Source organism: Erithacus rubecula (assembly GCF_903797595.1).
Source record: "Erithacus rubecula genome assembly, chromosome: 10".
Classification (NCBI taxonomy): Eukaryota; Metazoa; Chordata; class Aves; order Passeriformes; family Muscicapidae; genus Erithacus; species Erithacus rubecula.
Window position 1 is genome coordinate 23,157,006 of NC_136662.1, and position 26,269 is coordinate 23,183,274.

The 26,269-nt window shown below is 40.6% G+C and overlaps 1 protein-coding gene across 1 annotated transcript; it reads right to left on the reverse strand.

Annotated features, from left to right (window-relative positions):
• Window positions 1–1,312: 1,312 nt before the first annotated feature.
• On the reverse strand, window positions 1,313–26,269 carry EDEM3 (ER degradation enhancing alpha-mannosidase like protein 3). Its single transcript, XM_079314596.1, has 20 exons — window positions 25,988–26,269; window positions 24,239–24,284; window positions 21,214–21,314; window positions 18,887–18,926; window positions 18,325–18,437; window positions 17,553–17,706; window positions 16,936–17,070; window positions 16,134–16,239; window positions 15,530–15,627; window positions 14,333–14,458; window positions 13,541–13,624; window positions 12,509–12,592; window positions 12,197–12,321; window positions 11,516–11,681; window positions 9,173–9,327; window positions 8,410–8,563; window positions 7,733–7,927; window positions 6,829–6,994; window positions 6,257–6,442; window positions 1,313–4,788 (listed from the first exon to the last, which is right to left on the reverse strand). Exons 1-20 carry the CDS (start codon window positions 26,146–26,148, stop codon window positions 4,379–4,381), a joined length of 2,805 nt encoding a protein of 934 aa, XP_079170722.1. The 5' UTR covers window positions 26,149–26,269; the 3' UTR covers window positions 1,313–4,378.

Sequence of the window (26,269 nt, forward strand, 5' to 3'; positions counted from 1 at the left end):
ACCACACAGGCTTTTGGGCACAATTTTGGCCCAGCCCATCACTCTGCACTCTCCACAAAGCATTAGGAAAGATGAATTTGCCTGTGCTGGCATTAATAGCCTGGGTGAACTTCCAACAGTGTTTTATAGGCTCCATTCCAGCTGGAAACATTTATTAACATTACCTTTTCATGGAGCACTTTGGCAGAAAATGGAACTCCTGCCACAGCAGCTTTGAGCTGATGGGATGAGCAGCAGCAGCAGCTGAATTTTGGTCAGAGCAGCTCAAGTCCTTTGGGTGAAGGTGTCACACCTTTGGGTGACCTGCATGGAAAATGGAAATGTAACAATTAAGCAACAGGCCCTCAATAATAAACCTACTGGAATAAATTAATAAATATAGTTTTAATAGGAGGGGTGAGAACTTGGTGCCTCCCTTGTCCCTCAGGCATCATCCATGCAAGGAGCAGCCCAGGGGAGTCAGGAACCAGTTCAGACACAGAAATAAACACTTCAGCAGCCCTGATTTATTATAAAATAAATAAGGGAGGGGCACAACCCACCCTGGCTGTCAGTACTGTTTCACTTTTGCCTTTGAAGCAATCACATCCCTCTGCCTGCATGGGCAGCACCTCTGACAATTCTTGAACTGGGTGTACAGCACTGGCAGTGTCCCTTGATCCTTGAAGGAGGCAGAAAGGGCCTTTGCTCCAAAATACTCCAGTCCCTAAATCCTGATATTCCCAGAGCACAGGAAACAGTAGGTTGAAGGAATTTAGCACTTTCCTAGCAAGGCTGGACATGATTGCTACTTCATCTCATAAACACTGCTCAGCTCTTGAACAAGGACTTGAATAGAGGGCTCTTGCATCCTAATCCTAATTTTCTTAATCCTAACTTCCAGGGAAGAAAAATTTACAGGATTAGAGGTGATGGAGGAAAGCTTATAACAGGAAGGATGAGGAATACACCCCTCCAAGACTCACCTCATCAGGCCCAAGTGAGACCTGTTTTTTTGATTCTAAATAAAATAGGTACAGCAGTCAAAATGAACTTTTGAGGGTCTGGATTCTAGATTTTAAAAATAAACCAAGTCACAGAGAGGTTGAAATAGTCCAGTTAGGTCTGGTTGTTGAGAGTCTGTCCAGTTTCAGTTCTAGATTGAAAAGGTGGTGTTTTTTAGGTTATTACAATACCTCTGGTTGAGCCAACTTCCCAGGGAAAAACTCCAGGCTTCTCCAGGGTGGCACCACAAACCTGCTGTAATACTGAGGCTGCCAGGGAAGGAAAATTGCCAGCAGCAATGCAGAAATGAGCATCAGCTCAGCACAGCTTGACCAGAATATTTACATTTTATTAAATCTTTACAATCAGCAGTTATAATCAAGTACACAATTATGTACACGGATTATGTACATTTTAGCCCAGACTTTTACATCACAGTACATAGTTGCCCTTAAGAATGTTGTGTACACTTGCCACCAGAGAGTAAAACCCAACAACAGTATTGCAGCACCTGTTATTAGACATCTTCCATAAGAAAATATACGGCTGTAAATTGGTCTGGCTAAAAAAAAAAAGAAAACAAACCAAAAAAATCTTATAAAATCTGCACATACAATTTTCATTCACAGAATGGTTTGTCTTCTATGTTCTGACAGATGCCTGTTGCATAAGATGTCCTGTTTTTCACCTCTCAGCACACACTCACTGGTGCCTACTCAGGGACACTGGCAGGAGGAGGAGAACCAGAGCTGGGCACATTCTCAGACTTCATTAAGAAACAATAAATGTAAACAATTAAGAAGATTCCTGTAAGATCAAATGAGAAATTAATTGGCTGATCTGAATTACATGGCATGGAGTAAGTGCTAGTTGCAGCTGTGATTCCTGAATTCTTCAGTGTTCAATACATACAAAGAAATGTACAATGCTATACACAAAGGGTGATTTCTGATTAATGATCTATATTCCATATGCAGGGAGCAGACTTCCAAACATTTGGGAAGAACACTCTCTGCCCCTTTCCAAAAGGGGCTTTCTTTTTGATGAATACATTCTTTTTGCTTTTTATGATGATAGTAACAGAAAACTGAATTCTTTCCAGAATGATATGAACAGGTTAAACTAAAGCCTATGTACTCATAAGGAAACACAATGTGAAAGTCACCTGAATAAAAACTGCCCCCCCCCAATTTAATCCTATTTCCCAAAAGGTCAACCTTGCCTGATTCAGTTCTGTAAACAAAGCTATGGCTCTCATGATGGTTTCAAAGGTGAAGCAGAAGCAAATTAATAAAAACCACTTCAAAAGGAAGGAGGCAGCAGTTATCTGAGGTAGGCCACCACCAAAATGCTGCCCCCTAAATCCACATGGAGTTTGGGATCCCTGAAAGGTAATGCCTGCTGCTCTACTAACAGGTGGAGAAAGAAGTTACTAAAAATGAGCTGGTGATGGCAAGGAAAGTTAACCTTTTAATACAATTTGACATCTACACCTACATCTGCAAGTAAAAAAAAAGAAAACCTTTAGCTGCTATATTGAGATAGTAATGACCAGAGGCCTCTAGGATATAAAAATAACTCTATTTCCACCAAAAGAGCTATCAAGAAGGAAGATGATGTTCATGTCAAAAAGCATGGGAACAAAGATGCTCCTCTTGTGGCACTGAGCACTGACAGATCAGCATAATTCTCTGAGTGAAAACGTTTGATCTGCACCTCATGGTTTGATCCTGCACTTGGTCGTGTCCTGGCACTCCCAGGGCTCCAAGGAACCAAGGACACTCACAAGACTCCCATGGTCAACTGCTTTTTATGAACTCATGTAACAAAACCCATAAATAAAAACATTCCCAACTGAAAACCCCCAGCTGCTTCAAGTCTAAACCTCCAGACTTTGCCCAGTCACTTGTGCAAAGGAATGACAACTCCATTTAAGAGCTAATTTCTTTCAAAGGACACTTATACACTATTCATCCTCGAATTCCCTCCTACCCTGGTGATTTAAAGTTCTGGATGATATTTAGATGGATTGCCATGCTCTCAAAAGGTGCCTGTGCATTCTGAGACTTTTGAAAGCAAGTGTGGCTGAGTACATGGATCCAGCATTGCCTGGGATTGCTCTGCTCACTGTACAGAGTATAAATACAGAGTATGGCTGTGCTAATTAACAGTTGCATATTCAGCACGTGTAATTTCACCAGCTAAACCAAAGGTGCAGTCCAGAGTGGGGCTTCCTGTTTATTTACTCCTTTGCAATGATGAACATAAACCTGCATTTTTAGCCTGGTGCAGCATATAGGCAGTGTTTAGTCTAGAATATAAAACCATTTTTTAAACCACAATTCACTAAAAGCAGTTTATATAAATCAAGTTAATTAGTTTTTGGCAGTTTCTTTGGACACAGTCAAAATGCTCTGTGTTGTTTAAACTTCCCCATTTTTAATTAAATATAATGTGGATAACAAATTCTGACTTCCACTTACCTGTAACAAACTCCAGAGCCCAGAATAACATCCCTGGACTCTGAACTATCAACATAACAGCCAGAATTGTTGCTCTTTCTCACTGGCCCCAGCCTCCCTGCCTGAAACTCCACATACACCAGTTGTGCATAAAAAGAACAACGGAGTCAAGTTGTTGGAAGTGCAAACTTGTAGAAAAAGGTCTTGTTACAGCTGATGGAGCTGTGTCCTTTCAGAGACTCCTTCAGATTGGAGCAGATTGGAGTTTTTCCACCTGGGAGGCCAAGGGAAACACCTGGGACTCAACACCTGCCTTGTCTGCATCCCCTCAGCCTCCAGCAGGACCTTCCCACACCTTCTGCTGGTGGCCCCACAGCTGGCCCAGCCTCCCTGAGGGGACTGCTCACACTCTGCCTTTGGCTTGTACAATTCCTCCAGCTGGAAGCAGCAGGAAGGGAACTCCCAGGTGCCCATGTGGTTCCTCGTGGTAAGGGGTGCAAGGAATGATGAGCAGCACTGTGATAGCTCAGACAAAACCAGACTGTTTCCAGCTGTGCAAACACCTGGAAACAATTCCCCTGCTGCTGTAAGGAAGGCTTTCAGCTGGGGAGGGGTGAATAAGAACTATTCCATAGTCTGTCACCCCACCCTGCTCAACTCCTGCTTCCCAGAGCCCCAGGAGTGCCCCTGGAGCCTGGAAGGCACAAGTCAGGCTTGTCCCTCCCTGGGGCCACACGTTTGATTGCACGTTCCCATTTTTAAACAGGAAAAATTAAAACATACAAAGAGCCTGTGCTGGAATTCTATGTTGTTTCCCAGGTGATGCCTGGTTGCTCATCCCAATACTGAATATGTTTTCTTGGATATCTGGGCCTCACTTCTACCCAAAGAGGTCTCCATTTGTTTATTAACAAATAAGTTATTATTACAAGTCATAGCTCATCCTTTTCCATCATTTCAAATGCTTCTATATCTTCATTCCAGTCTGCTAATATAGATTCCATAGGCTGGACTTTACCATCCCAGTGAGCTTTGGAATTGGCCTCTGTCTGGGTGTTTTGTTCCTGAGGCTGGCTGTCCCCTGGTGAACATGCTGGCTCTGGAGCACTGCCCTCTGTGGGTCCAGAGGCATGGGGATCCTCATCTGCCATGGGAACAGTGGCACTGTCTGTGCTGCCAGGTGACAAAGGATCAGGGTCACCAACACCAGAGCTCTCTCCTCCTCCTTCGGGCTCCTCACTGACTGCTTCAGCATCCTGAGATTCTGAAGGGGCTTCCTCAGAATTTGGTTTGTGTGAATCATTTTCAGATGATTTCTGGTCCATATTCTCCATTTCCAGGTCTTTGAAAGAGAAGGAGAAAAGAAAAAAAAAAAAGTTAAAACAACAGTAAGAATGCAACATTTTATTATGTATTCCAAAATCAAGGTCACTTCCCATGGCCTTATTATCTTCAAGGAAGAGCAGACTTTCCAGTGATGTGGAAATTTAATAGTACTGAGGAATATATTTTGCAGAGGGATAGGAGGAAGCCTTTTAAACATATTTTAAATGAGGGCAAACAATACATTGAGGCTCATTTTGGTTCTCAGACTTGAGGAGTGACTTGTGGGTCAGTGCCAGTTACCCTCCTTCAGCCTTAAGCAAACACCCACTGCGTGCACTGGGCTTTAATGCTGGATTGTGAAGCACTCCCAGATCCACCAGGATCCCACATCTGAGCACATGGAGTCAGGCAGTTTCCCAAGTTTACTGAACTGTGCATTTGAGAGAGCCAAAGCCAGAGCCTCCCCACTCCAAGCAAGTAACACAGGTCTCCCATGTCCCAGCTTAGCTCCCAACAACTGCCCAATTTAGTCATGCACATTTCTCTGGGTTTGATGGTTACAGCTGTAAGAAGGACACTGATATTTCAGGATTTTTAGGGAATTTGACTGCACATGCCACTGTTGACATGGGATACTTACTGCTATCAATAATGTAGTTTGGAATCATTTTACCTTTAAAGATTGTTGCTGGGATTCCAAATGGAAGCACAAGGAGGGGGAAGAAGCAGATATGGATTACAAACTCTCAAAGGCAGAGCTATCTTGTATTTAGCATTTTGTCAGTGCACTTAAGAGTTATAAACAGGAGGGATTTTTAAGTTAGGGAGAAATAAGACAAAATTTTGGCATATCTCCTTTGCAAATAGCCTGATTTTCTACAGAGGCTTGTTCTTACCTACTCTGCCTGGACACAGCAGTGCTACAAGGAAAGCTTACAAGAGGAAAAACTGGAATTTTTTGCTGCATTCAAACATTTCAACTGGGAATGTATTAGCTTGCAATTTTCTTGCATTATACAAGAACACCCATGAAACATCTGAGGTCAGCAACCTTATTTCTCATGTTAACCACTTCTCCTTAGACAGGCAAAAGTAGTTCTAGCACTTTTGTCTCTCTCCTTTTGGGTGCCAGCAATGTTACTGGGGATCTTGGTGAGGGAGAGATGTTCACAATGTAGGGCACTGGAAACATGCTGTTCCTGATGCTACTTCAAAGCAGCTGATGACAAAAAGGGTTCAAAAGGAATCCAAAAGGCTGGATTTTCTCCTAAGCCAAAGTGACATTTAGGAACAGCATTTCTGGATGTTACTGTGGATATCAGTGGTATCTTTCAGATAATGGCTTGCTTAATAAAAAACTAATTCCAGTGTCAAACAGAAAACCACAGCACCTCTGGGCTGCAGTGCAAATCACTCCTGTCCATTTTCCACTGTGCCATGGCACAGATGGGAGCTAGATTTACACAAATCACCTCTAACCTTACCTCTGTCTTTTGCTTTATCAGAAAGGAGCACCTCCACGGCCTCATACTCCCGGATGGCATCCAGGATGATGTTCCCTTCCTTGTTGAAGAGGAAGAGCATGGGAATGGTGATGTCATCTGTGTTCTTGCCATCCCCAGCCATTTGGAAGAGAGGGGCTGTGTCACTGCTGCTGCCCTCGTTGTCATCTAGGCAGAGCACACCATAGAAGGGCAAACTTCCTGTTAGATCAGCTGAACTTGGAGCAGCCTCCCCTGCCCAGTCACTTCACAGCAAACCCCAGCCTGGGGTGTTTTCCTCCACCTTTCACTTCTATCCCCATTCTTCCTCAGTCAGTTAGTACTGACAGCATCCTGCAATCCTTAAAGTAACAACTTTTAATCTGCAAAAACATTGACAACCCCCCCATCCCAATTTGTGTCACAAAGAACCAGAAAAACCCCAAACATCTCTTGATCTTCTGAAAGCACAGTTGCTGTGCTTCTCAGCTCAAAGCTTGTCAGCTTTCCTGTATCTTCAAATCTGTAAAATTAGGTTACATTGACACAAATTAAGAATTTGGAATTGTATTTACCAATGACAATGCCTCCTATTGCTCCAGCTTTCTGAATGTTTCGAGCCTTTTCAGCAAACATGCACTGGCCTCTCTGCATCAAAGCAATTTTCTCTTTCACTGCCTCAGGATTAGTGATCTCTGAGCATCCATTATATGGCTTAATGGTTGCAACGAATCCTCTTGTCTGTTTGAAAAAAGCAAAAATAAAGAGAGAGTTGGAGCACTATGGTCATGCTTGTGAAAGATTCCAAAGTATTTTTGTTCCTTCAGTCACTCTAATGCATTTACTGTTGTCTTGTGTCAGTGCAGACAATCTGTGCCCTGAAACTGGAGCTCTAGAAGCAAAGAATGACTGAATTAAAATCTAATTCTTATAATCAGTGTCGTTTGTCTACACCTGGAAATATTGTCTCTGGAAACTTTTCTCCTGTGAACTGCTAGTCTGGAACTCCTCTTTGGGGCTGCAAGATGGGTTTTTGTACTGGTTCCCATAGGGACCCCTGCCTCTGTGGTACTGCCCTCTTCCATCTACACAGAGCCTTCTAGAAAAGCTTTTGTTAGAAAAACTTGCTCTAATTGTAAAAAGCTTCTGCCAGCTCCTGGGTGACATGGGAGGGAAACATCCCCTAAATCACCATCTCCTTAGCTGTGCACTGCAGACTGGATAAGCTTGCTTTGCAACTCATGCTGTGCATGTGTTTTAAATCCTAAACCATGACTGATGACTCAGGAGCAGAGCACAGACAGATAAACCACTCAACCCCACGACTGTCACTGCTGTCATTGTCACCACTGTCATTTTAACCACTGTAATTAAAAGATCACCTGGAGGATTAGCTGGATGTCCTCAAAAAACAACAGTACTGTAAAGCTGAGGCTTGTGCAACAGGAAAATGAACAGACACACCCACAACTCACATACCCCAGCTTTGTGTTTGGACAAGTCCATCCCAAACTGTGCTGGCCCAGCAGTCAAGACCACCCTGCCAAAGAAGGGATGGGAGACAATCTGGACAGCACGAGGAGGGAGCTGCTGCTCCTTCTGCTGCTGGCTGGAGAGCTCAATCATTTCCTGCATGAACCGTAAGCCATCCTCAGCATCCAGGGAACTTGCTGCCTGCAGAGAAAAGAATCTATAAACAATTTCATCTTAAATGTCTGAGGAACTTGAGGGAAAAGAAACTGAAGTTGTGTTTGCTTGGACCATTGCTACAAAGACTTTAACACAAAGGGTGGATGCTCACTTCCACTCATGCACCATTTCACAAAAGGTTTCACACAGGAGACTTTAAATATACAAATACATAGTCCTGATAAAAAGATGGAAGTATCTCATGCTGAAAGCAGGGTTTCTAGCCAAGATGCTGTTGGTTACATCACTTCAATGTGAGCAGCCTCCACCTAATTTAGTGGAAGATTAATTAAGAGTGTTGCTGAGGCAAAATACTAACAAGCATCAGCCTGCTAAACACAGCTACAATATCCAGCTCTGCCTCCTTCCACAGGGTGGCTGTCCCTCCTGAAGCTCCAGGTGTCAAGTATTGCTAGGAGGACTTTGCTGAGAGCTCTAAAATATAAAATCCTGCCAGGTTGTCTTACTTGCACTGCATGCTGCACTAATTGTACTCGTCCATCCTTCAGATGGATCAAACTGACTCCCATCTTCTTCAGGATCTCCAAGTGCTCAGGATTACTGGCCATGAAATCTCTGGCTCTCAGTGGTGGTTTTGGTCCACTTCCCAAACTCTCTTCTCTGCCAAAAGACATCAGAGATCAAAGCTTTAAAAACCAGATTATTCTGGAAACAACTCTAGGTTATCCCTGCCATCACAAGATTGGAATTCTTGGTACACTGAGTGCAAGCTTCAGTGGAATGTAACTTCTCAATCAAGTTATCTTTTTTTAAAGTTGTCTATATCATCAATAATTTTCTAGGGCAAAACCTTTCCCACAGTACTGATAACAAAACTGCAATATACTGTCTTTCATTTGTAAATAGTCTGCATTATTGCAACACTGACCAAACCTAGTTTGCCCCATACAGCTGCCACTCAGTCACTTTTAGTCAAGAAATACAAATAGAAGAGGTGGTCCTCAGCCTTAACACTGCCCTAAATTCCTCAACACAGGTGCAGTTGTGTGGCAGCATTATTTCCTTACTACAAAGAAGACTTTCAGAACTGTCCAGGAGACTGCAGAAATTAATTTTACAAAAGAGAGACACACTTCCTGCAATACTCCAAGGGGGAGCTGCAGCCAGGTATGCAGCTCCTTCAGCTTTGAAACACTTGCTAATTTCAGGTGGAAAGAAACTCCTGCACTGAGTCCTGTGCTAACAAAAGGAAAGGAAGTGTCCATTTACGCTCTGGAAATGCCCCGGGGACAGCTCTTATCCACCACGTTTTTCAGAGGCTCCCGGATGCTTTGTGCAAACATGGGGTCGTTGGGGAAGAGGATCTGGGTGTTTGGACAGGTCCAGTCAAAGTTGCTGTCATCCAGCTCTGTGTACTCTGTGCTCTAAAATGAAACATAAAGAGTAAAAAATGCAGGTTGTATTTTTACATAAAAAACATCAACAGATAAGCCTAACTTAAGTAATCTGTGTTCTGGAAACATGTGGCAGCTGAATGCAAGAGATGGAAGCCAGTGTACTGCAACCCTCTGGAAAAATGAATACAACACCCATTCTAATTTGTAATTTACTAAATTTTTATACAGTTTTTAGATTTGTTTTTGCAGAAAACAGTTAATCCTCTGCTGGCAGACAGTACTTCTCAAGCCTGATCATGACAAAGCCAGTGCCCTGTATTTTATGTGCTGGATAAGTAAAGGGAGTAGTTCTGTTTTCACCTGATACTGGCTTTACAGCTGCAGGCTTTAGCTCGCTCTTACCAAAATGTCAATCTTTTCATGTGAACAAAAGATTCTCCTCCTCAAGAGCCACGCAGACTGGCAAGTCTGGGTGAGCAAGGATGAATCTCTATAGAATTCAAAAAGAAGGCAGAGTGAACATCTGCACAGATTACTGGTTTGTAACATGTGAAACCATGTGGAACACATCTGATGGTTTGGAGCCTCATTTAGCATGCTCTTAGCTTAGCAAATAACTGGTTATAGATAACTGGAAAGCTCATTTTATAAGTCATAGAAATCAATGTAGTATTTATCTACCTGAAAAGACTCACCTTGTCTTTTGCTCCTGTTTGCAACATACTGGTCAAAGAAAAATCAAGTATTTAAAGGCTCCCTAAAACCCAAGACCTCTAAGGGGCTGTTACTAAGACATGACCTTTCTTGTTTATGAGAGCAAATACAAACAGGATGTTGGGTTGACAGTACCCAGTATGTCTCTCTCAGTTTGTTTTAATAGCACTGTATTTATGTTAAAAATCATTTACACATTCCATCTGTTCAGATAAAATTCCATAAAAGAGGAACACCCAACGTCACAGGCTTTCAGCCACCTGACACCATTTTCAATGGGTTTTTCTTGCTTGGATTATGCCCATTTGCATCTTTGACTCAAAGAGTTTAAAAATATGCAATTGAGCACTTTATTCTATCCTCTCTATTGCCTTTCATTAACATTTGCAGTTGCCAAGAGAATAAACCAAGTTAGGCCAGCACTTAACACAGCACCAACTGTGGGAACCCTGCCTATCTCAAAGGTATTAAATTCTTATATTGGGAAAAAAGTTACATAAAATGCTCCTTCAAACCCTTCAGGAAATGTCTTGCTTAGCTGAGAAAACAGCCTGTTTCCAAAACTCAAAGAGGAAAAATAAATTCTCAGGGAATTAACATTTCAGAGAGGATGTAGGACTTCCACCCAGAAGGACCATTTAACACCAAACCCATGACCCATTAAAACATAACCAGTATTTGAAATTAAGATCAAATAACTAAAAAATTGTCACTGCTTAATGCTAAAGTCCATCAAACAGGGTGATTTTTCCAGGATAGATGGCTTGACACACAATATAATCACCTTCCTCTGATCCAGGCATTATTGTAAAACTCTTAGAAAATGTTAAAAATAGAGGCACAAATAAGAATATTTGTGTCCTTGATGTCTCATCCACCATTTCTCTTTCTCTTTTTCTTTTTCCTTATTGCCTTACAGACAAATTATGTCACCTTACTGACCACAAAGTCAAAAAAAGTGAGGATTTATGATGCCCATGGCACAGCTGTATTACTCCAGGTTAGTTTGGAAGGTTAAGTAATTTATAAACCCACAAGTGTTCTCATATTTATGCAATATGTGCGTGGACTAAAGTGATTAAACATCCCAAATCTGTCTGCAGCTGTATCTTGTCAAATTAACACCACAGCTGTCTCAGAAAACCTCTCAAAATTTGTTCATGAGCTAAAAACAAACAAAAAAACCGTAGCTTTTAGAAAAAATAATAAAAAATAAAGATGGTGACAAAAATATCCTACTGTGTTATCTTCCAATTTATACAGAAGTGGGAAATTATTTTATTTTTAAATCTTGCTAATAATTCCTCTCTTTTATCTCAAGGTTCAGCAGTGCAAAACCCAGTCATTATTCCTACTCTTGGGACTGGCACTATTTATATGATGAAATAGTACCAATGAAACAATGTGTTCAAACTATGATCTTTCCTGGTTTTATTTCCATTTTCCCTCAATAGAAGGAAGTGTATCACAGAAACTGATTTAGACTGGAGCTGTTACATACTGTATTTTTTTTAGAGATGGTTTGGTTTGTAGTGGAGAGCCAGAGTGGCAACAGATGAGCTTCTGTAGTGAAGATATAATCTTCAATGTCAAAAATCATGTCCTCCTTATCAGCAAACAGCAGGTACAGATATTTAAACATCTCAGCCAGGAAAAATGAATCCATCCTGTGGAGAAAAGAGGGATGTCCTTTAGGGAGGTCTCATTTCCAGAACATCAGCAAAATAAATATTCCTAGTGCTCCATCTCTGAAGACTTCATGACTATTACTGCTGGACATAATTCCATTAGCATTCCTTCCACTTGGAAGAAGCTGTGTTTGGAGGGAAATGATTCAGCACATTCAGTACCAAACAGCATTAAAGAAAAAACAAATAAACCTCCTGACAAATGTACAGATTTGAAGTATATTTAGTTTGAATGTAATTCATCTCTTGCTCTCAAACAAATGAAATGTTAATAAACTGAAAATATTCTTACAGAGCACCCTATAACCCCACTGAAACAGTTTACACATCTTTTCAATGCATTTACAATTCAGTACAATTACAAATGGGTAATTTAAAACTTGGTTATCAGACTGAAGACAGCTTCTCAAATATCAATTAATTCAATTACACAGGGAAATTTGATATTTTTTCTGTATTTTTTATATTTTAGAAAATAACTGTGCAAACTTTACCTGTCTTCATGACTTCCTGTACGAACATCCTTCATTGCAGCAAACCCACAGGGAACTCTGGCATACTTGTTCAAGTTTTCAATGAGGGTTTTTCCTACTTCTAGGTAGTAAGGGTCTCCTGTAGCCTATGAAATTAAACAAAAAAAGAAATAAATTCCACAACCATTACATCTTGTTTATATCCTAAACTGTCTGCAGTGGATAAGTTAAGCTGGAGATATGCTACTCAATTCTCTATTGAAATAGAACAGCAGTAAAATTCTAGGTGGAGGAAAAAGTGCTCAAAGGTCAGAGGAATGAACATGACTGTACCTTATACAAGAAGTAAGTGCTTTCAGCAAATTCAGGCCTCAGAGGATGCTGAGCCCAGTGAACTCTGAAGTCTGTTGTGAATGCCTGAGGATGAAAAAGAACAGAAAAAAATAAATGCAGGAATGCAAACCAAACCCAGATTTATCTGAATTCTATCTCTACTGTATAACCAGCCTAGCTTTGATAAACACCATTTTTGCAAACATACCTACCACCTGACACCTCCAGTACAGTCTAGTGTCACTGCACACTGACAGATGGCTAAGCAGCTGTTTCTAAATTAATACCACAGGCAAGAAGATATCTGAAAATTTCCTAGTCTATCTATTCACTCTTAATGTGCACTGGGAAAACCCACTTCTGTCATATATTCACTATTATTTCATACTGAGGTTTAAACAAGTCTTTGTGTAGGGGATGGTCTGTTGACTTAAATGCAACTACCTGACCTTTTTGAAGTTTCCTTCCTAAGTACAAAACACAAAAAAACCGATCAAAAAACCCATAAAGAGCCAAATTATACCATTTTAAAAGCCCTCAAAAATAAAAAAATCATTCCAGTGCTTAGTATTCTTTGTGCTCAATAACCACACTAGGTGAATGTGTTGTTAATTAAAATGTTCTCTAACAGAAACAAGATTACACTAGATGAAAGTCAAAATTAAACCTGGAGTCAGAAGCCTTCAAATATAACTTGGGTCATCCCAGATTAAAGACATACAATTCAGCAGGTAAACAAGACTTTCTGTGCACAATGGACTTGCTCAAAGACTTGCAGCATCTGCAGTAAGTTTGTATGCTGACTTTCAAAGAAATTATACAAAATTTCAGAACATTCTCTCAGCTGTCAGACATGCAGAACTGCAAATCACATAAGAATGCTGTGGAAATGAGGCTTTGATTTTAATAACATATGTACCTGCTGGTTTTTTCAAATGGACACCTGCAACTGCTCAAATTGTGCTAAGAATCAGTTTACACATTCAAAAATACAAATCTTTGATTTACAAAATCAAAAATCTACTGCCTTACCTCTGGAAGAAAGTTATGCTTTTTTATAACCTGATACAGCATCTCATGTGTTTCAATAGCAGGTCTAATATCACCCTTCAACACCTAAAATTAAAAAACAAAAGTAACATTAATTCACCAAGCACAGGAATAATACTCAAGGTTAAAAACACTCATGCTGTGCTCATGTAAAGCTACAGAGCAGTCACTACATCCTGTAATCATTAATCCCTATCAGTGTAAGTCACAGAAAGCTCCTTGAGAGTTTAAGCAAAATCAGTGAACTCATTAAAATTATTGTATATATAGAACAAGGACCTTTGATATTTACAGAGAACTGGGGTGAAAATGTGATTTAGTTTGTCTTAAAGATGTCAATGGCACACACTAGAAAATTGGTTACTAGTAAAAAGGCAGCTTAATTGGAGTATTCTCATGACTAGGAGTGAAGGAAGCAAATTACATTAACATAATTTTTCTGACACTCAACCCAGCCAGAAAAGCACATTAACTTGCATCATAGCATGGAAGTGACTGGAAGACTAAGGACAGAAACCATGGAATCCCAGAATGGTTTAGGTTGGAAGAGACCTTAAAGCCCATCCAGTACCACCCCCTGCCATGGGCAGGGACACCTTCCACTAGCCCAGGTTGCTCCAAGCCCCATCCAGCCTGGCCTTGGACACTGCCAGGGATGTTCCCTCAGTATTTCAGAAAATCAAATTACTAAGCTTGACTTGAAAATCATATATTCAAGCCAGTAAATAATTTCCTTGTTACTAAAACCATCTCTTCATGGGTTTTACACCTTACCTGCAATCCAGGGAAGAAAGCAAGTAGAGAATCCATCCAGGTCCGAGCATTTAGCATTGGTTTATGAATGTGAACATCAAGGAGAAGAGGTGGCTGGCTGATGTATCTCATGATGGCATCATAGTGCTGTCAAACATCAGGAAAAGGAGGAGCTTGTGTATCAATTCATTTCCCAAAAAAGAAATGGATCACCAGACTGGCATTGTATTTGAATGGAAAAGCCAGTATTACATTTAGCAGTGCCATTAATCTCCAGTTTTGCAAATTAAAACCAAGTGTAGTAAATACTGAAAAGATTCACAACATTACACTTGCAAAATTTACCACATTTCCAAGGAATACACATGCACAAGAGTATATCCAGCAACTATGTGATAAACTAGGAACTATCACAGTTAAGGCACATTTGTTTTGGCTGAATTTTAAGGCATGCTCTAAAGAAAGCTGTAATTGCTTTCTCTGAACAACAGAATTCCAAAGCATATGGATCTCAGGAGAAAAGGAGGTTAAAAAACCCAAACAAGCAGTTGGACCAGATGGCTCAGAAGAACTTTTAAACCCACCAGGTCACTTGCCACACTGCTGATTTCCAACCCTGAAAAAATCATGCTATATGATACAAAATCATTTTATCATCTAAGATGTTTTTAATGGATATTGCTATTTTCAAAAGAAATAATACTTTTATGAAGGAATTATGATGCTGACCAAGTTGCTCAGTAATTTATGAATTACAAAAAAAAAAAAAAATCTATGTGGTTTTCTGCTAAATACAACTTGTATACTTAAATGTATCCTGGGCCTGAGGATCTGCAGTGCACCTTGACGTTTTTGTTGCTCCAGGACAGAATGCAACTGTAGAATGGCTTGGAAAGAGAGGCCCTTACATTTTTTTACAGAAACATTTGCAGTATTGCACTCTCCCATATGATCTGGAAATACAGCTTCTCCAATACCAGAACATGGATAAAGTCCTATGAGGTTCTGATTTTTACTGGATGGGGTTAAAATAATTACTCAGGTGACAGCTAATCACCCAAGATTTGCAAAAACCCTCAGTAACAAGAGCTGGCACTAAACACAGCAGAAGTCACAGACACTCTGCTAAAGATCCCTTCTCAGGCTAACAGCTGACAACACAATTACTATGAAATTTGTATTGCAGAAGGCACAAACCTGATCAAGGTGTTAACTTACCGTGTTAAATCTTTCCAGGAAACTGTCATCTCCCAGCAAGACATAGGCTTTTAATAAATATTCATAGTATGAATCTATTCCTGCTCCAACTCCACTATCTAGGAACAGGCAAAAATAAAAAGGTGAGTTTACTTTAAGTAGCAATATGGGTATTTTCCACATTTTCCCAGTTTGATTTTAAAGGCTCTTCCAATGAAAGGAAAAGCCTCCTTTCACTGGAATTAAGGCACAGATGGAAGCAGACACAATACTGTGTGTCTATGCCAAAGGCTTTGCACTACCAATGCACATAATAATATGGACAGACATGTATTGAAGACACTTCACAGGACATCACTTCTCCTGTCCTGTTTATATTTCTCCTATGTATTTATAGCAAAGTGTTTGAACATTCATCCCAAGGTGTTAAAGAGGATCAGGCAACACTCTGCCATGAAATAAACCAGTTTCTCTACCAGAGAGGGCTTTGCTGCCTCGGAGCAGAGCCAGGCTTTGGGGCAGCAGGTTTGCCCATGGCCTATCCCATTAACATCTTTCAGCAGCCCAGCTAAGCTGCTGGGTGGCCCAGAGCAGCCATGCTCCCTGCCTGGGGGTCAGAGCCCACCTTTGCGGACCCAGTCCCCGGTGTGGATGTTAATGGTGACCCCCACTAGGTTGCTGCTGCGCTGCCTCTTCTCCCAGATAAAATCCAGAGCCTTCCGGGCATATTCCTGCAACAACAACAGCAGGTAATGAGGGAAACTCACACACTGAATGTATTCCTGCAACAACAACAGCAGGGAATGAGGGAAACTCACACACTGAATGTATTCCTGCAACAACAACAGCAGGGAATGAGGGAAACTCACACACTGAATGTATTCCTGCAACAACAACAGCAGGTAATGAGGGAAACTCACACACTGAATGTATTCCTGCAACAACAACAGCAGGGAATGAGGGAAACTCACACACTGAATGTATTCCTGCAACAACAACAGCAGGTAATGAGGGAAACTCACACACTGAATGTATTCCTGCAACAACAACCACAGGGAATGAGGGAAACTCACACACTGAACTCTGTGATTTTGTATTTTTCAATTAAGATGATAGGAAAGGAATAGATGTTTCATGTCTAACAATTTCAGAACTCCTTCTAATCTTCAGAATTTATCTTGTTTACTTCTGTATTACTCTAACTACTTTCAGCCAATATTATTTCCTGTGATTTAAAGAATTATTTTAAAAAATCAAACCTTGGAAGAAAGCCCACAAACACTACAAATCTCAAGATATACAAATGTTTTTGTGCAGCATAGCTAAGACATCCCTTTTAGAACTCAGAATTGCTTCTCCAAAATTACAAAATGAAAACAGAATGCTAAAGACCTAAGGCAAAAAATAAGGTATTGTGGAAAGCAAACCTCAAATATAGATGTTCCTGTGAATCTGCTTAAAGCTGCAAACTCAAGGATCAAGGTACCAGCACAAGCTGTACAGGTATCACTTTCTGTTCCTGTTCGTGCTTCTGGATGTCTTACACCAAATTTTAAGTTAACCTATAGAAAAACAGAGATTAACATCTTTGCTTTTTCTCACTGAAAGAATTCACATTCCTATGATTATATAGCAAGTATATAATCTATGCTCTTTCTAAAGACAAGAAAAACCAGATCCCTTTGGGTTTGCTCTGCCAACTTCGACATGCACAGAGAACTATCCACAAATACTCAGAATCTCAACCCTCTCAAACAAGAACCTGTTGCCTGGTTCACTAGATATTTGAATAAGAGAATACACTCTAAAAACCTAATCTGAGCAATTTTTAGCAACAAATCAGGAACTCAGAACATCACAAGTGCTCCTGGAAATTTAGTTTCATAAACATCTCAGTAGTCCTGGCTCCTGAGAGTACCTGCAATTTATCACTTTCCATTTTCTTTCCACTTAGTATAGAAATAATTTTGGAAACAGATATAAAATCAAAACAACAGAAATCTTCATTACAGCTGTAATCCTGCATTACAGAAACAGAACTTACTCTTGGATAAGGGAGACCACTAGTGGTGTTAAAAGCAGGTAAAAGCTTGTAGCCCAGTTCCTTTGCCATGTGCAGGAGTTCACCATTGTACCACTGCATATATTCACCTTTTTCTTTCAGCATAATTGCCACTGAGTGTCCGCCTAGGAGACCTCTAAACACAAGAGAAATTATCCACATCTCAAAAGGTATGTTCATCTGAGCAGCAAGGACAACTCTATAATTTTGATGATATGTACATAACTGTAGCCCTAGTTTTCAGACTGCTGATGCAAGTCCCATTAAAATCAAGGTAACCAATGTTTTGGAAGCAATTCTTGTTTATCACTGGAATTGCTGATTCATCAATATTAGACAGTAATAGCAACCAAGACCTCTAAAATGGCATAAAATAACTGAAAATTACATGCTCTGAACCATTGAGCCCCAATGGTCCCTTCCAAGCTGAAATCACCTATGGCCCCAGATATCAAAATTTGGTAAATCAAGTATTGACCAGAGCCATTTGCAAGCCTGCTTCTCTTAAGCAAACCCACTGCTCCCCCAGCATGCTCATGGGGTTCTCAATCAGCAAAGCTGTGCCTGCAGCAGTGACATGGGGGACAGCTTGATCCAGTACACTGCAGCAAGTCCTGCCTTGCATTTTAAAACCTCTCAGGTAAACTGACAAAGGCACAGCTGTTTCAAACAGGTGGAACAGCACAGAAAGCTGTCTTAACAACACTGACTAAAATCCACATTTTTAGGAGTTTTGAAAACAAAAGTTACTCACCCAAGGACTCTTATGTTGGTTTCAAAGACAGACACAACTATGTCATTATCTAAATTAACATCCTTTATTACTTTTTTTACAGCTTCTTCAAACTCTTTGGTTTTATTTAACACCTGGAATACAACAGTGAGCAGGTGTTCAGTCCCAATATAGCTAATGCAGTCACAGTGTATTTGTATACAGGATATTTCAGTGTACACAAAGCTACCCAAGAAATATGTACATACAATTAAAACCAGAAATACATCAGTGGTTATTAAGAGCTGCCCACCACTAACTGAGCCTCTTGTTTTGGACTATAAGGGAAAGCAAATTCTTTCGTGTTAAATTAGAGGGGGAAAAAAAGTATGAATGAAATGTGAAGGAACTGTTGTAGTTTTATTACAACCAACACCAAACTCCATCCTCACAGCACTTCCAAAGTCCCCATAAGTAACAGTCACTTCAAACAGAGCCAGAGAACAATGGTCATGAAAAAGAAATCTAAAAGTCCAAGCATCAGAATACAATCTTTGTTTTATCAAAGCTTATCAACAGATAAAGCTTATCAACAGAAACTTACCACAAGAGTGTCCAAGGTATCAATTAAGGTCAGTGAAAACCTGTAAAAGAAAATTTAAAACATATTTACTACAGATATATATGTGTAGAAATTAAGTGATTTTTAATAGTAACTGATACCAGGGAAGAAAATAAATTCTCACAGACCACCAGCTACAAAAAATTAATTAGTTTCTCCCCTTTGCTACAGACCAGAATAGGAGCTGACAAAGAAGCTATGATTACAAATATATTTATTTACTGCAAAGATTTCTAACTTCTGGTAAGTAAACTTAATTTTTATTTCTGGTCTCAAATCAAATCTATTAAGAAATCCAGCATAAAATTTAAGTCTTTTTCCAGCCTCTGTTTCACTTGTTTTTTCAAAAAAAGGAAAAATGTTGAGATCAAAAGCCATTCCAAGCCAAATTTCTCCAACCAGAAATTGTGCCAACACTAGCAAGTGGTAGGCTTAAAATAAAGAACTACTTTATTGACTCAAAAATAAAAGAACTATTTTAGCAGTGTCCAAGGCTGGGCTGGTCAGAGCTTGGAGCCACCTGGGCTAGTGGAAGGTGTCCTGCCCACAGCAGGGGGTGGCACTAGATGGGTTTTAAGGTCCCTTCCAACCCAAACCAGGGTGGGATTCTGTGATTATTCTGTGAGAAGAGAGCATCAAGTCAGCTCCACAGTGTGAAACAGGAACATCCTAATGAGGATCAGAGGTTTTCTCCAGGGCTGCTCTATCCCAAGCTGAGGGGACCTTTCCCCATGCCAGGAACTGTATCTATAATTGTATCCTAAATATGTCTAACTCCAACCACTGCTCCTATGCTGAGACAGAGCCAGAACAGGGAATAGAATTTACAGAACATGATGGGTTAGAACTGAACACTTTGGAACAGTTAACACTGCTGACTGAGGAGCACACACCAAGGACTTCAGTAACTGCCCAAGGTCTGAAACCTTTTAGGCAACGTGTGACAACCAAAATTTGAATTAAGTGTTCCTATATTATAATTCTCTTTAATTTGTAAAGACAGAACATTCTGTGAGTGCTGTTTTATAGGAGACAGAGATTAACTAATGACTATGCACAACTGCCTAACAAATCCATAACTTTTCCCATACAAAAGGAGAGAAATTATGCATTTCACATCTATATGGAAGGCTCCTAAGTTCTCCAGGGAAACAGAACTGACTCAGTAGCATCACCCTGTCATTTTGTCATTGTAAAGACTGGCAGAGAACACAACTGATGAGGCAGCTGGCAAGAATAATAAGAAATCTTCTACATAATAATGTAACTAATTATAAGGTACAGGATAAAGCCTGTATACAGAAAAACAAACACATACAATATTTTAATGCATCTAAGGGGCTGAAAGGTATTTTACTCAAATGCTAGTATGTTACTTTTAAAAAAGGTCATTAAAAAGAATGCATGACCAGGATTCAAAACACATTTTCTTGACACTTTTCATCAGCTGTATCTTTGGATACCTCCAAGACAGCAGGATTAAATGGAAATCCCTAGGCTAAAGAACATTTGTACATAACAAAACATAGTCAAAATAACATGCTCAATATCCTAGAGACAATTAGAAGCAGTATTTAAGAAAATGATTTCAACTGTGATTAACACAATTGTGCTTAGAGACATTAAACACCCAATATTAAAAAAAACCAGCTATTTGTTATGAAATAATTTGATCTATAAACTGCACATGTTCAAAGGTATCAATTACAAAAGCATTTAGACTAGGTTAATTTTGCCTTTGATAATTCCATTTAACATGGAAAAAAACAGTCCTTGAATCTACATTTTGCTAGCCAAAGGATCAGTATTTTGTACTATCAGTACAATTTGTACTATTTTGTACTCTTAAAAGAAAGAACAGAAAATATTTCCATGTCTGAAATAATGTTTTATACTTTGGCAAAAGCCTCAGGCTATCATACACATGATAAACATTTGACTGCTTGTTTTCAGAAAACTTTCAACTTAAAAAAAAACCACTTTAAATATCACTTATTAGGCCAGCATCATGGATAGGAGTTTATTGTTTTGTTCAGCTGATCATTAAACCTCATAACCTGTACTACTAATATTATGTCAGCCCACATTTGGAAGGCTTTCCTATGGAAAATACTTGGAGAATGGCTTAAAAAATTATCAATTCTCTTCTTCTAATTAAGGCACATTTTCACATCAGTTAACTCCATAACAATAAAGATACTTCTTACGAGTGCAAGTTTCTGGCCATATCAACTGAACAAACAAGTTTTATGGGCTGCCAATTGTACTTGTGCTCCTAGATGTTTACAGAGACCATTTCAGACACTAACTTTCCCAAGGCATCATCCACATCCCCTCGACTCGGCTCCTGACCCCGCACTCGTCCACGGCACGTTAAAGGCATGAGTTCATCGGCTGGATACGCGTGCTCCTGTTGGGAACAAAACAGCAATCAGTGCCACTGCCACAGCTGCTCCTGGGAGCACGAGAAAGGAATCCTCATCATGCTGCTCTTCACAAAAACTGCATCTCACAGGCCTGCAGGTGGGAAGGGATCTCTGCCTGAGCAGGGCCACCAGCTGCCCAGTACCATGTCCAGACAACTCCTGAGGATTTCCAAGGAGGGACACTGTGGCCTCTCTGGCACCTGTGCCCATTTCCTGTGAGCACAGCTGAGAAGAGCTTGGCTCTGTCTTCTTGTTAAATTCCCTGGAGCTTTCCTTCTCCAGGCTGAACAGCTCCAGCTCCCTCAGCCTTTCTTTACAGGAAAGATGCTCCAGCCTCTCCATCACCTTGGTGGCCCTTCACTGTGCACAATGAACTCACCTGGCTGAGGGTGACACTCACTGACAAGCAAGAAAACTCAGAAGTCCAAACAAAAAAAACTGGTGAAGTACTACATAAGTCTCTAACAAGACTAAGCTTTTTACAAATATAACTGACACCAATGCAACAAATATAATACTGACATCAACTATGATGAATCTTAAATATATCTAATTCCAACAAACACAAAAGTGCCTCCTTAGAAGCTCAACACAAGTGGGTTGGGATGGAGCTTTTCTCTTGATTTCAGCAGGAAACTGGCTGCTGTACTGAGGTCTCCAATTTGACTTTTAGTGAAGAACTAACGTGGGAGGATAAAAACCTTCAATTGCTGCACTGAAATTGCAAATAAACACATTCAAAATATTTCCAAATATATGGTACAAAAATAATCTGTATTCAAGCATGAGATAAAAATAAAAAAAGGAACATTCCTCTATAAATAAACAGCTTGTACAACTTCTTTTGAAACTGATGGTTTGTTTTCCTGTATACCACCCTCCTGAGTGTTTTGGTCTTTGCTCAACTCTTTGTACTCCCCAAGTTTAACTACAAAAGGCAGAATCTAGATCATTTTAGTACAGCTCAAATGTTCTGAATATCTCTGCAAAGCATTCAGAAAAACAGATTAAAGAAGTACACAGCAAAAGCAATGTCAAAACTGAGATCTCTGGCTTAAATTTTGAATAAGTGATAAAAAATTTGGAAAAATAAACTTTTAGCTTTACAAATAAAGAACTAGAAGCATTTTGAAAAATAAAGTTCACTTATTCTCTGCCTGCAGCAGAGAATAAGCAGCTATTGGATTGAATTATTTCCCAACTTCTCACTGGCCTCAAGTGATTGACATTTTCACATGTTCTAACAGCCAAGAAAAATATCCCCATTATTACAAATATGGTTAAAGGACTGAAAAAACTCCTCAGTTTTTTCTCAAAGCTTCTGTTAACAACCTCAAAAATAAAAAAATAAAAAAAGGTCAGGGGGTTTCCCTTGCAATCAAATATGAATTTTCAGTCTTCTAAATACGCATGTCTAAAGTACGTATTAATAGAAACAGAAAATCAAAACTCTTCAGCTGGCTGTTTCAATAACACCTGCAAAAATACTTCATTTTCCTGCTGTCAGAATCAAGTTTGATACTCTAATCTTTTCTTCAACTTTAAACAAGCAAGTCACATTTCTCTGTTTGTTTAGTGTTCCAGCATACGTGGCATATAAATATCCTTTTGGCTTCAAAGTTTCCAGGATAGCTGAAGTTTTTCCTCTCCTTCAAACAAAATTATCTTGCTTCAGATGTGGCAAGACCCATACCAGTTGCCAGTTTATCACACAATGAATAGTAGAAGCACAGATCCTTGTAATATTTTATCCAGTTTTGCCAAATACATAAGTATTCCATTGAGGGAATCCAAGCCAAGTATTTTTCATGGAACCAGATTACAAAAATTACAACCAAAAGCCTGATGTTTAACTGCTAAAGGTTTCAAAAGTACAGAGCTTAAGTTAAAAGGAGAAGCTGCACCCCTTTGAAAATCCTCCTGCTTGGCTTTCTGTCCACTCTACAGTCCTATCTCCATGCTGTATAAAGTCTTAACTCCTGAGATTTTAAGCCTGAATTACATATTAAAGTTTAAATCATAATACAGAACCTGGGACATGTGGCAAGATGCTGCCACGAAACAGCAGTTTGTGCTGCAGGAACTGATGCAACTTGAGAGGGGTTTCTGCAACAGCCACAAGGAATGTGCAAGAATGTCCACATGAAGCCAGTAAGAATTAATCTTTTATATTTATCTTAGCCACATCTACACTTTCTCCTCAGAAATATTCTTAGAGAATATTTGAAAGTAATTATTATTTGAAGAAGTCCATTCCAAGTAACTGTTTATTCTTAAGCTTTTCTAAACCAAGCCAGACCAGAGTGTGTGGAATGGCTCAGAGATGCAGAAAGGGAGGACACCTGCACAGGAATCACAAGTCAGAGCAAAGAAACCACAGCCAGCATGGTCTATGGTCATATGACAGTATGACAGTATATCTGGAATGCCTGGATATGGCACCAGATCCCCTTTCTCTTCTAAAAACAGTCTGTAGAATACCCAAACTGCACTGAAGAAATATTAAATGTCATTATACCTACAAAATAAATAAGATGAATTTGTGTTCTCCAGAATCTGATGCCTACAGACAGCTTTTCTCGAGCTACCTTTTCCTGGAATTTCAAACCAAACACTCTACTGTTGATAGGCTGACATGAGATAAACTGGTTTGGGAAAGATCAGGCACAGATTAGGAGAGTTACCACAAGCAATTCTCAGTTACCACTCTAAAAGCGATCACAACCCTCCTGAAAGTACTATTTGTTATGGTCTTTTTAAAGGCTTTACAGGTGCTGTTATTTATCTTAGCTCTGTTTTCACCCCTCCTTCCTGGATATTTCTATAGAACATCATGTACTGTAGGTTACTTTCTCCCCCACGTCAGCAACAACTCCTCTGAAAAACATCAAACAACTATTGGACTTACCATATAATTGCTATATGCATGATCAAACATTTCAAGCACTTGATTTCTAAAAAAGAAAAAAGAAAAAGCATTAGTGGTCTGTCTCCCCATGGCCTTTAATACACCACCTCACATGTATCACACTTTAATATCTGAATGTCAGGCACAAGTAACATATTCTACTCAATTAAGTGAAATATAGAATAATATTTTTTCTTGATTCAGCTACTCTTGTCCACTCCACAAAGGAAAGATGCTTTCTTTACCTAACATGAAATTATTCGTGGATCGCTTGGCAAGCAAATACTAAAGAAAACTCTTACACTTATTTCACATATTTGAAAGGACAAAAATGCTTCTAATATATAAAAACTCCCCCAAAAAACACATGCTTTTTTTAAGACACAGCACTACTTCTGATCACTCCTAACTGTTTCATTAAAGAGCCCTGCAAGGAAAAAAGGATGCTAATTCCTACCATCAACATAAATCACAATCTCTGCTGATAAGACCAAACAAAAAGGAGCCAAGAACACCACAATTATATTGTAAATATCCAATTTAGTTAAATGACTTGGAAATTCAAGAAGTAGTTTTAACTCATCAAGTACATTAAGGCATCAAAAGAGCAGAGGATGGTGCTTCTCCCAGGTGCCTCTCAGGCTGCAGCAGGCAAAACCCCAGATAAACACACAAACCTGCCAGGTGATGCAGCACACAGAAAACTCCTTAAAACTTACATTTACAGGAAAACACAAACTTTGCCTGCACATGCCTGGGGTATCAGATGATATTCTGAGTGTAATGCAAAAAGCTTAAAACAAATTGGGGAATGAAATTTCAACTCCTTGTGTAGCCTCATGAAGAAAACTTATAAAAGACTGCACACGCAAATTATCCTGAGAACCCAAGATGGAACATCCCAGTAACTGTAAATACTGGAGTTAAATATCAACTTATACCCGACAGCTGGACTTGATCTTGGAGGCTTTTTCCAACCTTAACAACTCTGGGACTAACAACTGTGAGAGTATCCACACACATCTCCAGCAGACCTTTTGCATTATTGTTCTGTACAACAGACCACTGGATGGGAAGAGGATGATGAAACTGCCCCAGTAACACACTAAGACAAAATACCTTCGACTGCAAATTTGTTTAAAGAAACCCCACTCCAGGCAGGTAAATGCATGTCCATATACGTTGCAGCATTTACCCTTTAACGAATAACTACAATAAAAGAATCAGCCTCTAACATATACATGCACTGAGGACCGAAGCAGTTTAGGTTACATACAGGAACTAGGCAGAACACAAGTAAACATTTACCTTTTTTATGACTCCCGCACTCTCACACAGGCACGGCCATAATCAAACCAAGAGTGGGGATTCAGACTTACCTTTGACCACTTTCACCCCTAGCTCCACGCAAGCCCCGGCCGAGCCTTCCAAGGCGAGCTCCCAAGCAGAGCAGAGCTCCAACTCGCCCAGCACAGGAGCTCGATGGCACAGCGCAGGAGGGGCGGCGTGTCCCCGGGAGCCGGGTGACCCGGCCAGAACACCGCAGGGTCCGGCACAGGCAGCTCCAACACGGCTGGGCGCCGATGCCACGCGTCCCCGGAGCGTTCGGGGACAGCGAGGGGCAGGGGACGCCGTCCCGAAGCCACCCAGCCCAGCCCAGCCCAACCCGGGGGCAGCGCACACCCCCTGCCCAGCACGGCGCGGCCCGGCTCGCCGCCTTCCCTCCCCTCCCGCCGTCCCTGCGCTCACCCCAGCCGGCGCTTCTCCTCCCTGCTCATGGCCCCGGCGCCCGGGGCGGCCGCCAGCACGGAGGAGGCGGAGAGCAGGCCAAGGGCCAGGAGCTTCCAGGGCCTCCTCCAGCGGGGCCCCCGCTCCCCGGCGCGGCAGCCCGGAGCTGCGCTGAGGGCCATGGCGGCCGGCCGGGTGCCCGCTAGTCCCGCTGCGGGCCCATCGCCGCTCCCGCGGCTCCCGGGGCAGGAAGGGCCCGGCCCTGCCCCTCCGCGCGCGCCCGCGGGGGCGTAGCCAAGGAAA

Coding starts and splice junctions, on each gene's coding strand:
- EDEM3 (XM_079314596.1), bottom strand. CDS start 26,148: ATGGCCCTCAGCGCAGCTCCGGGCTGCCGCGCCGGGGAGCGGGGGCCC. Junction 18,438..18,886: donor ATACCTTGGACACTCTTGTG/GTAAGTTTCTGT, acceptor GTTGTATTCCAG/GTGTTAAATAAAACCAAAGA. Junction 17,707..18,324: donor ACCAACATAAGAGTCCTTGG/GTGAGTAACTTT, acceptor TCTTGTGTTTAG/AGGTCTCCTAGGCGGACACT.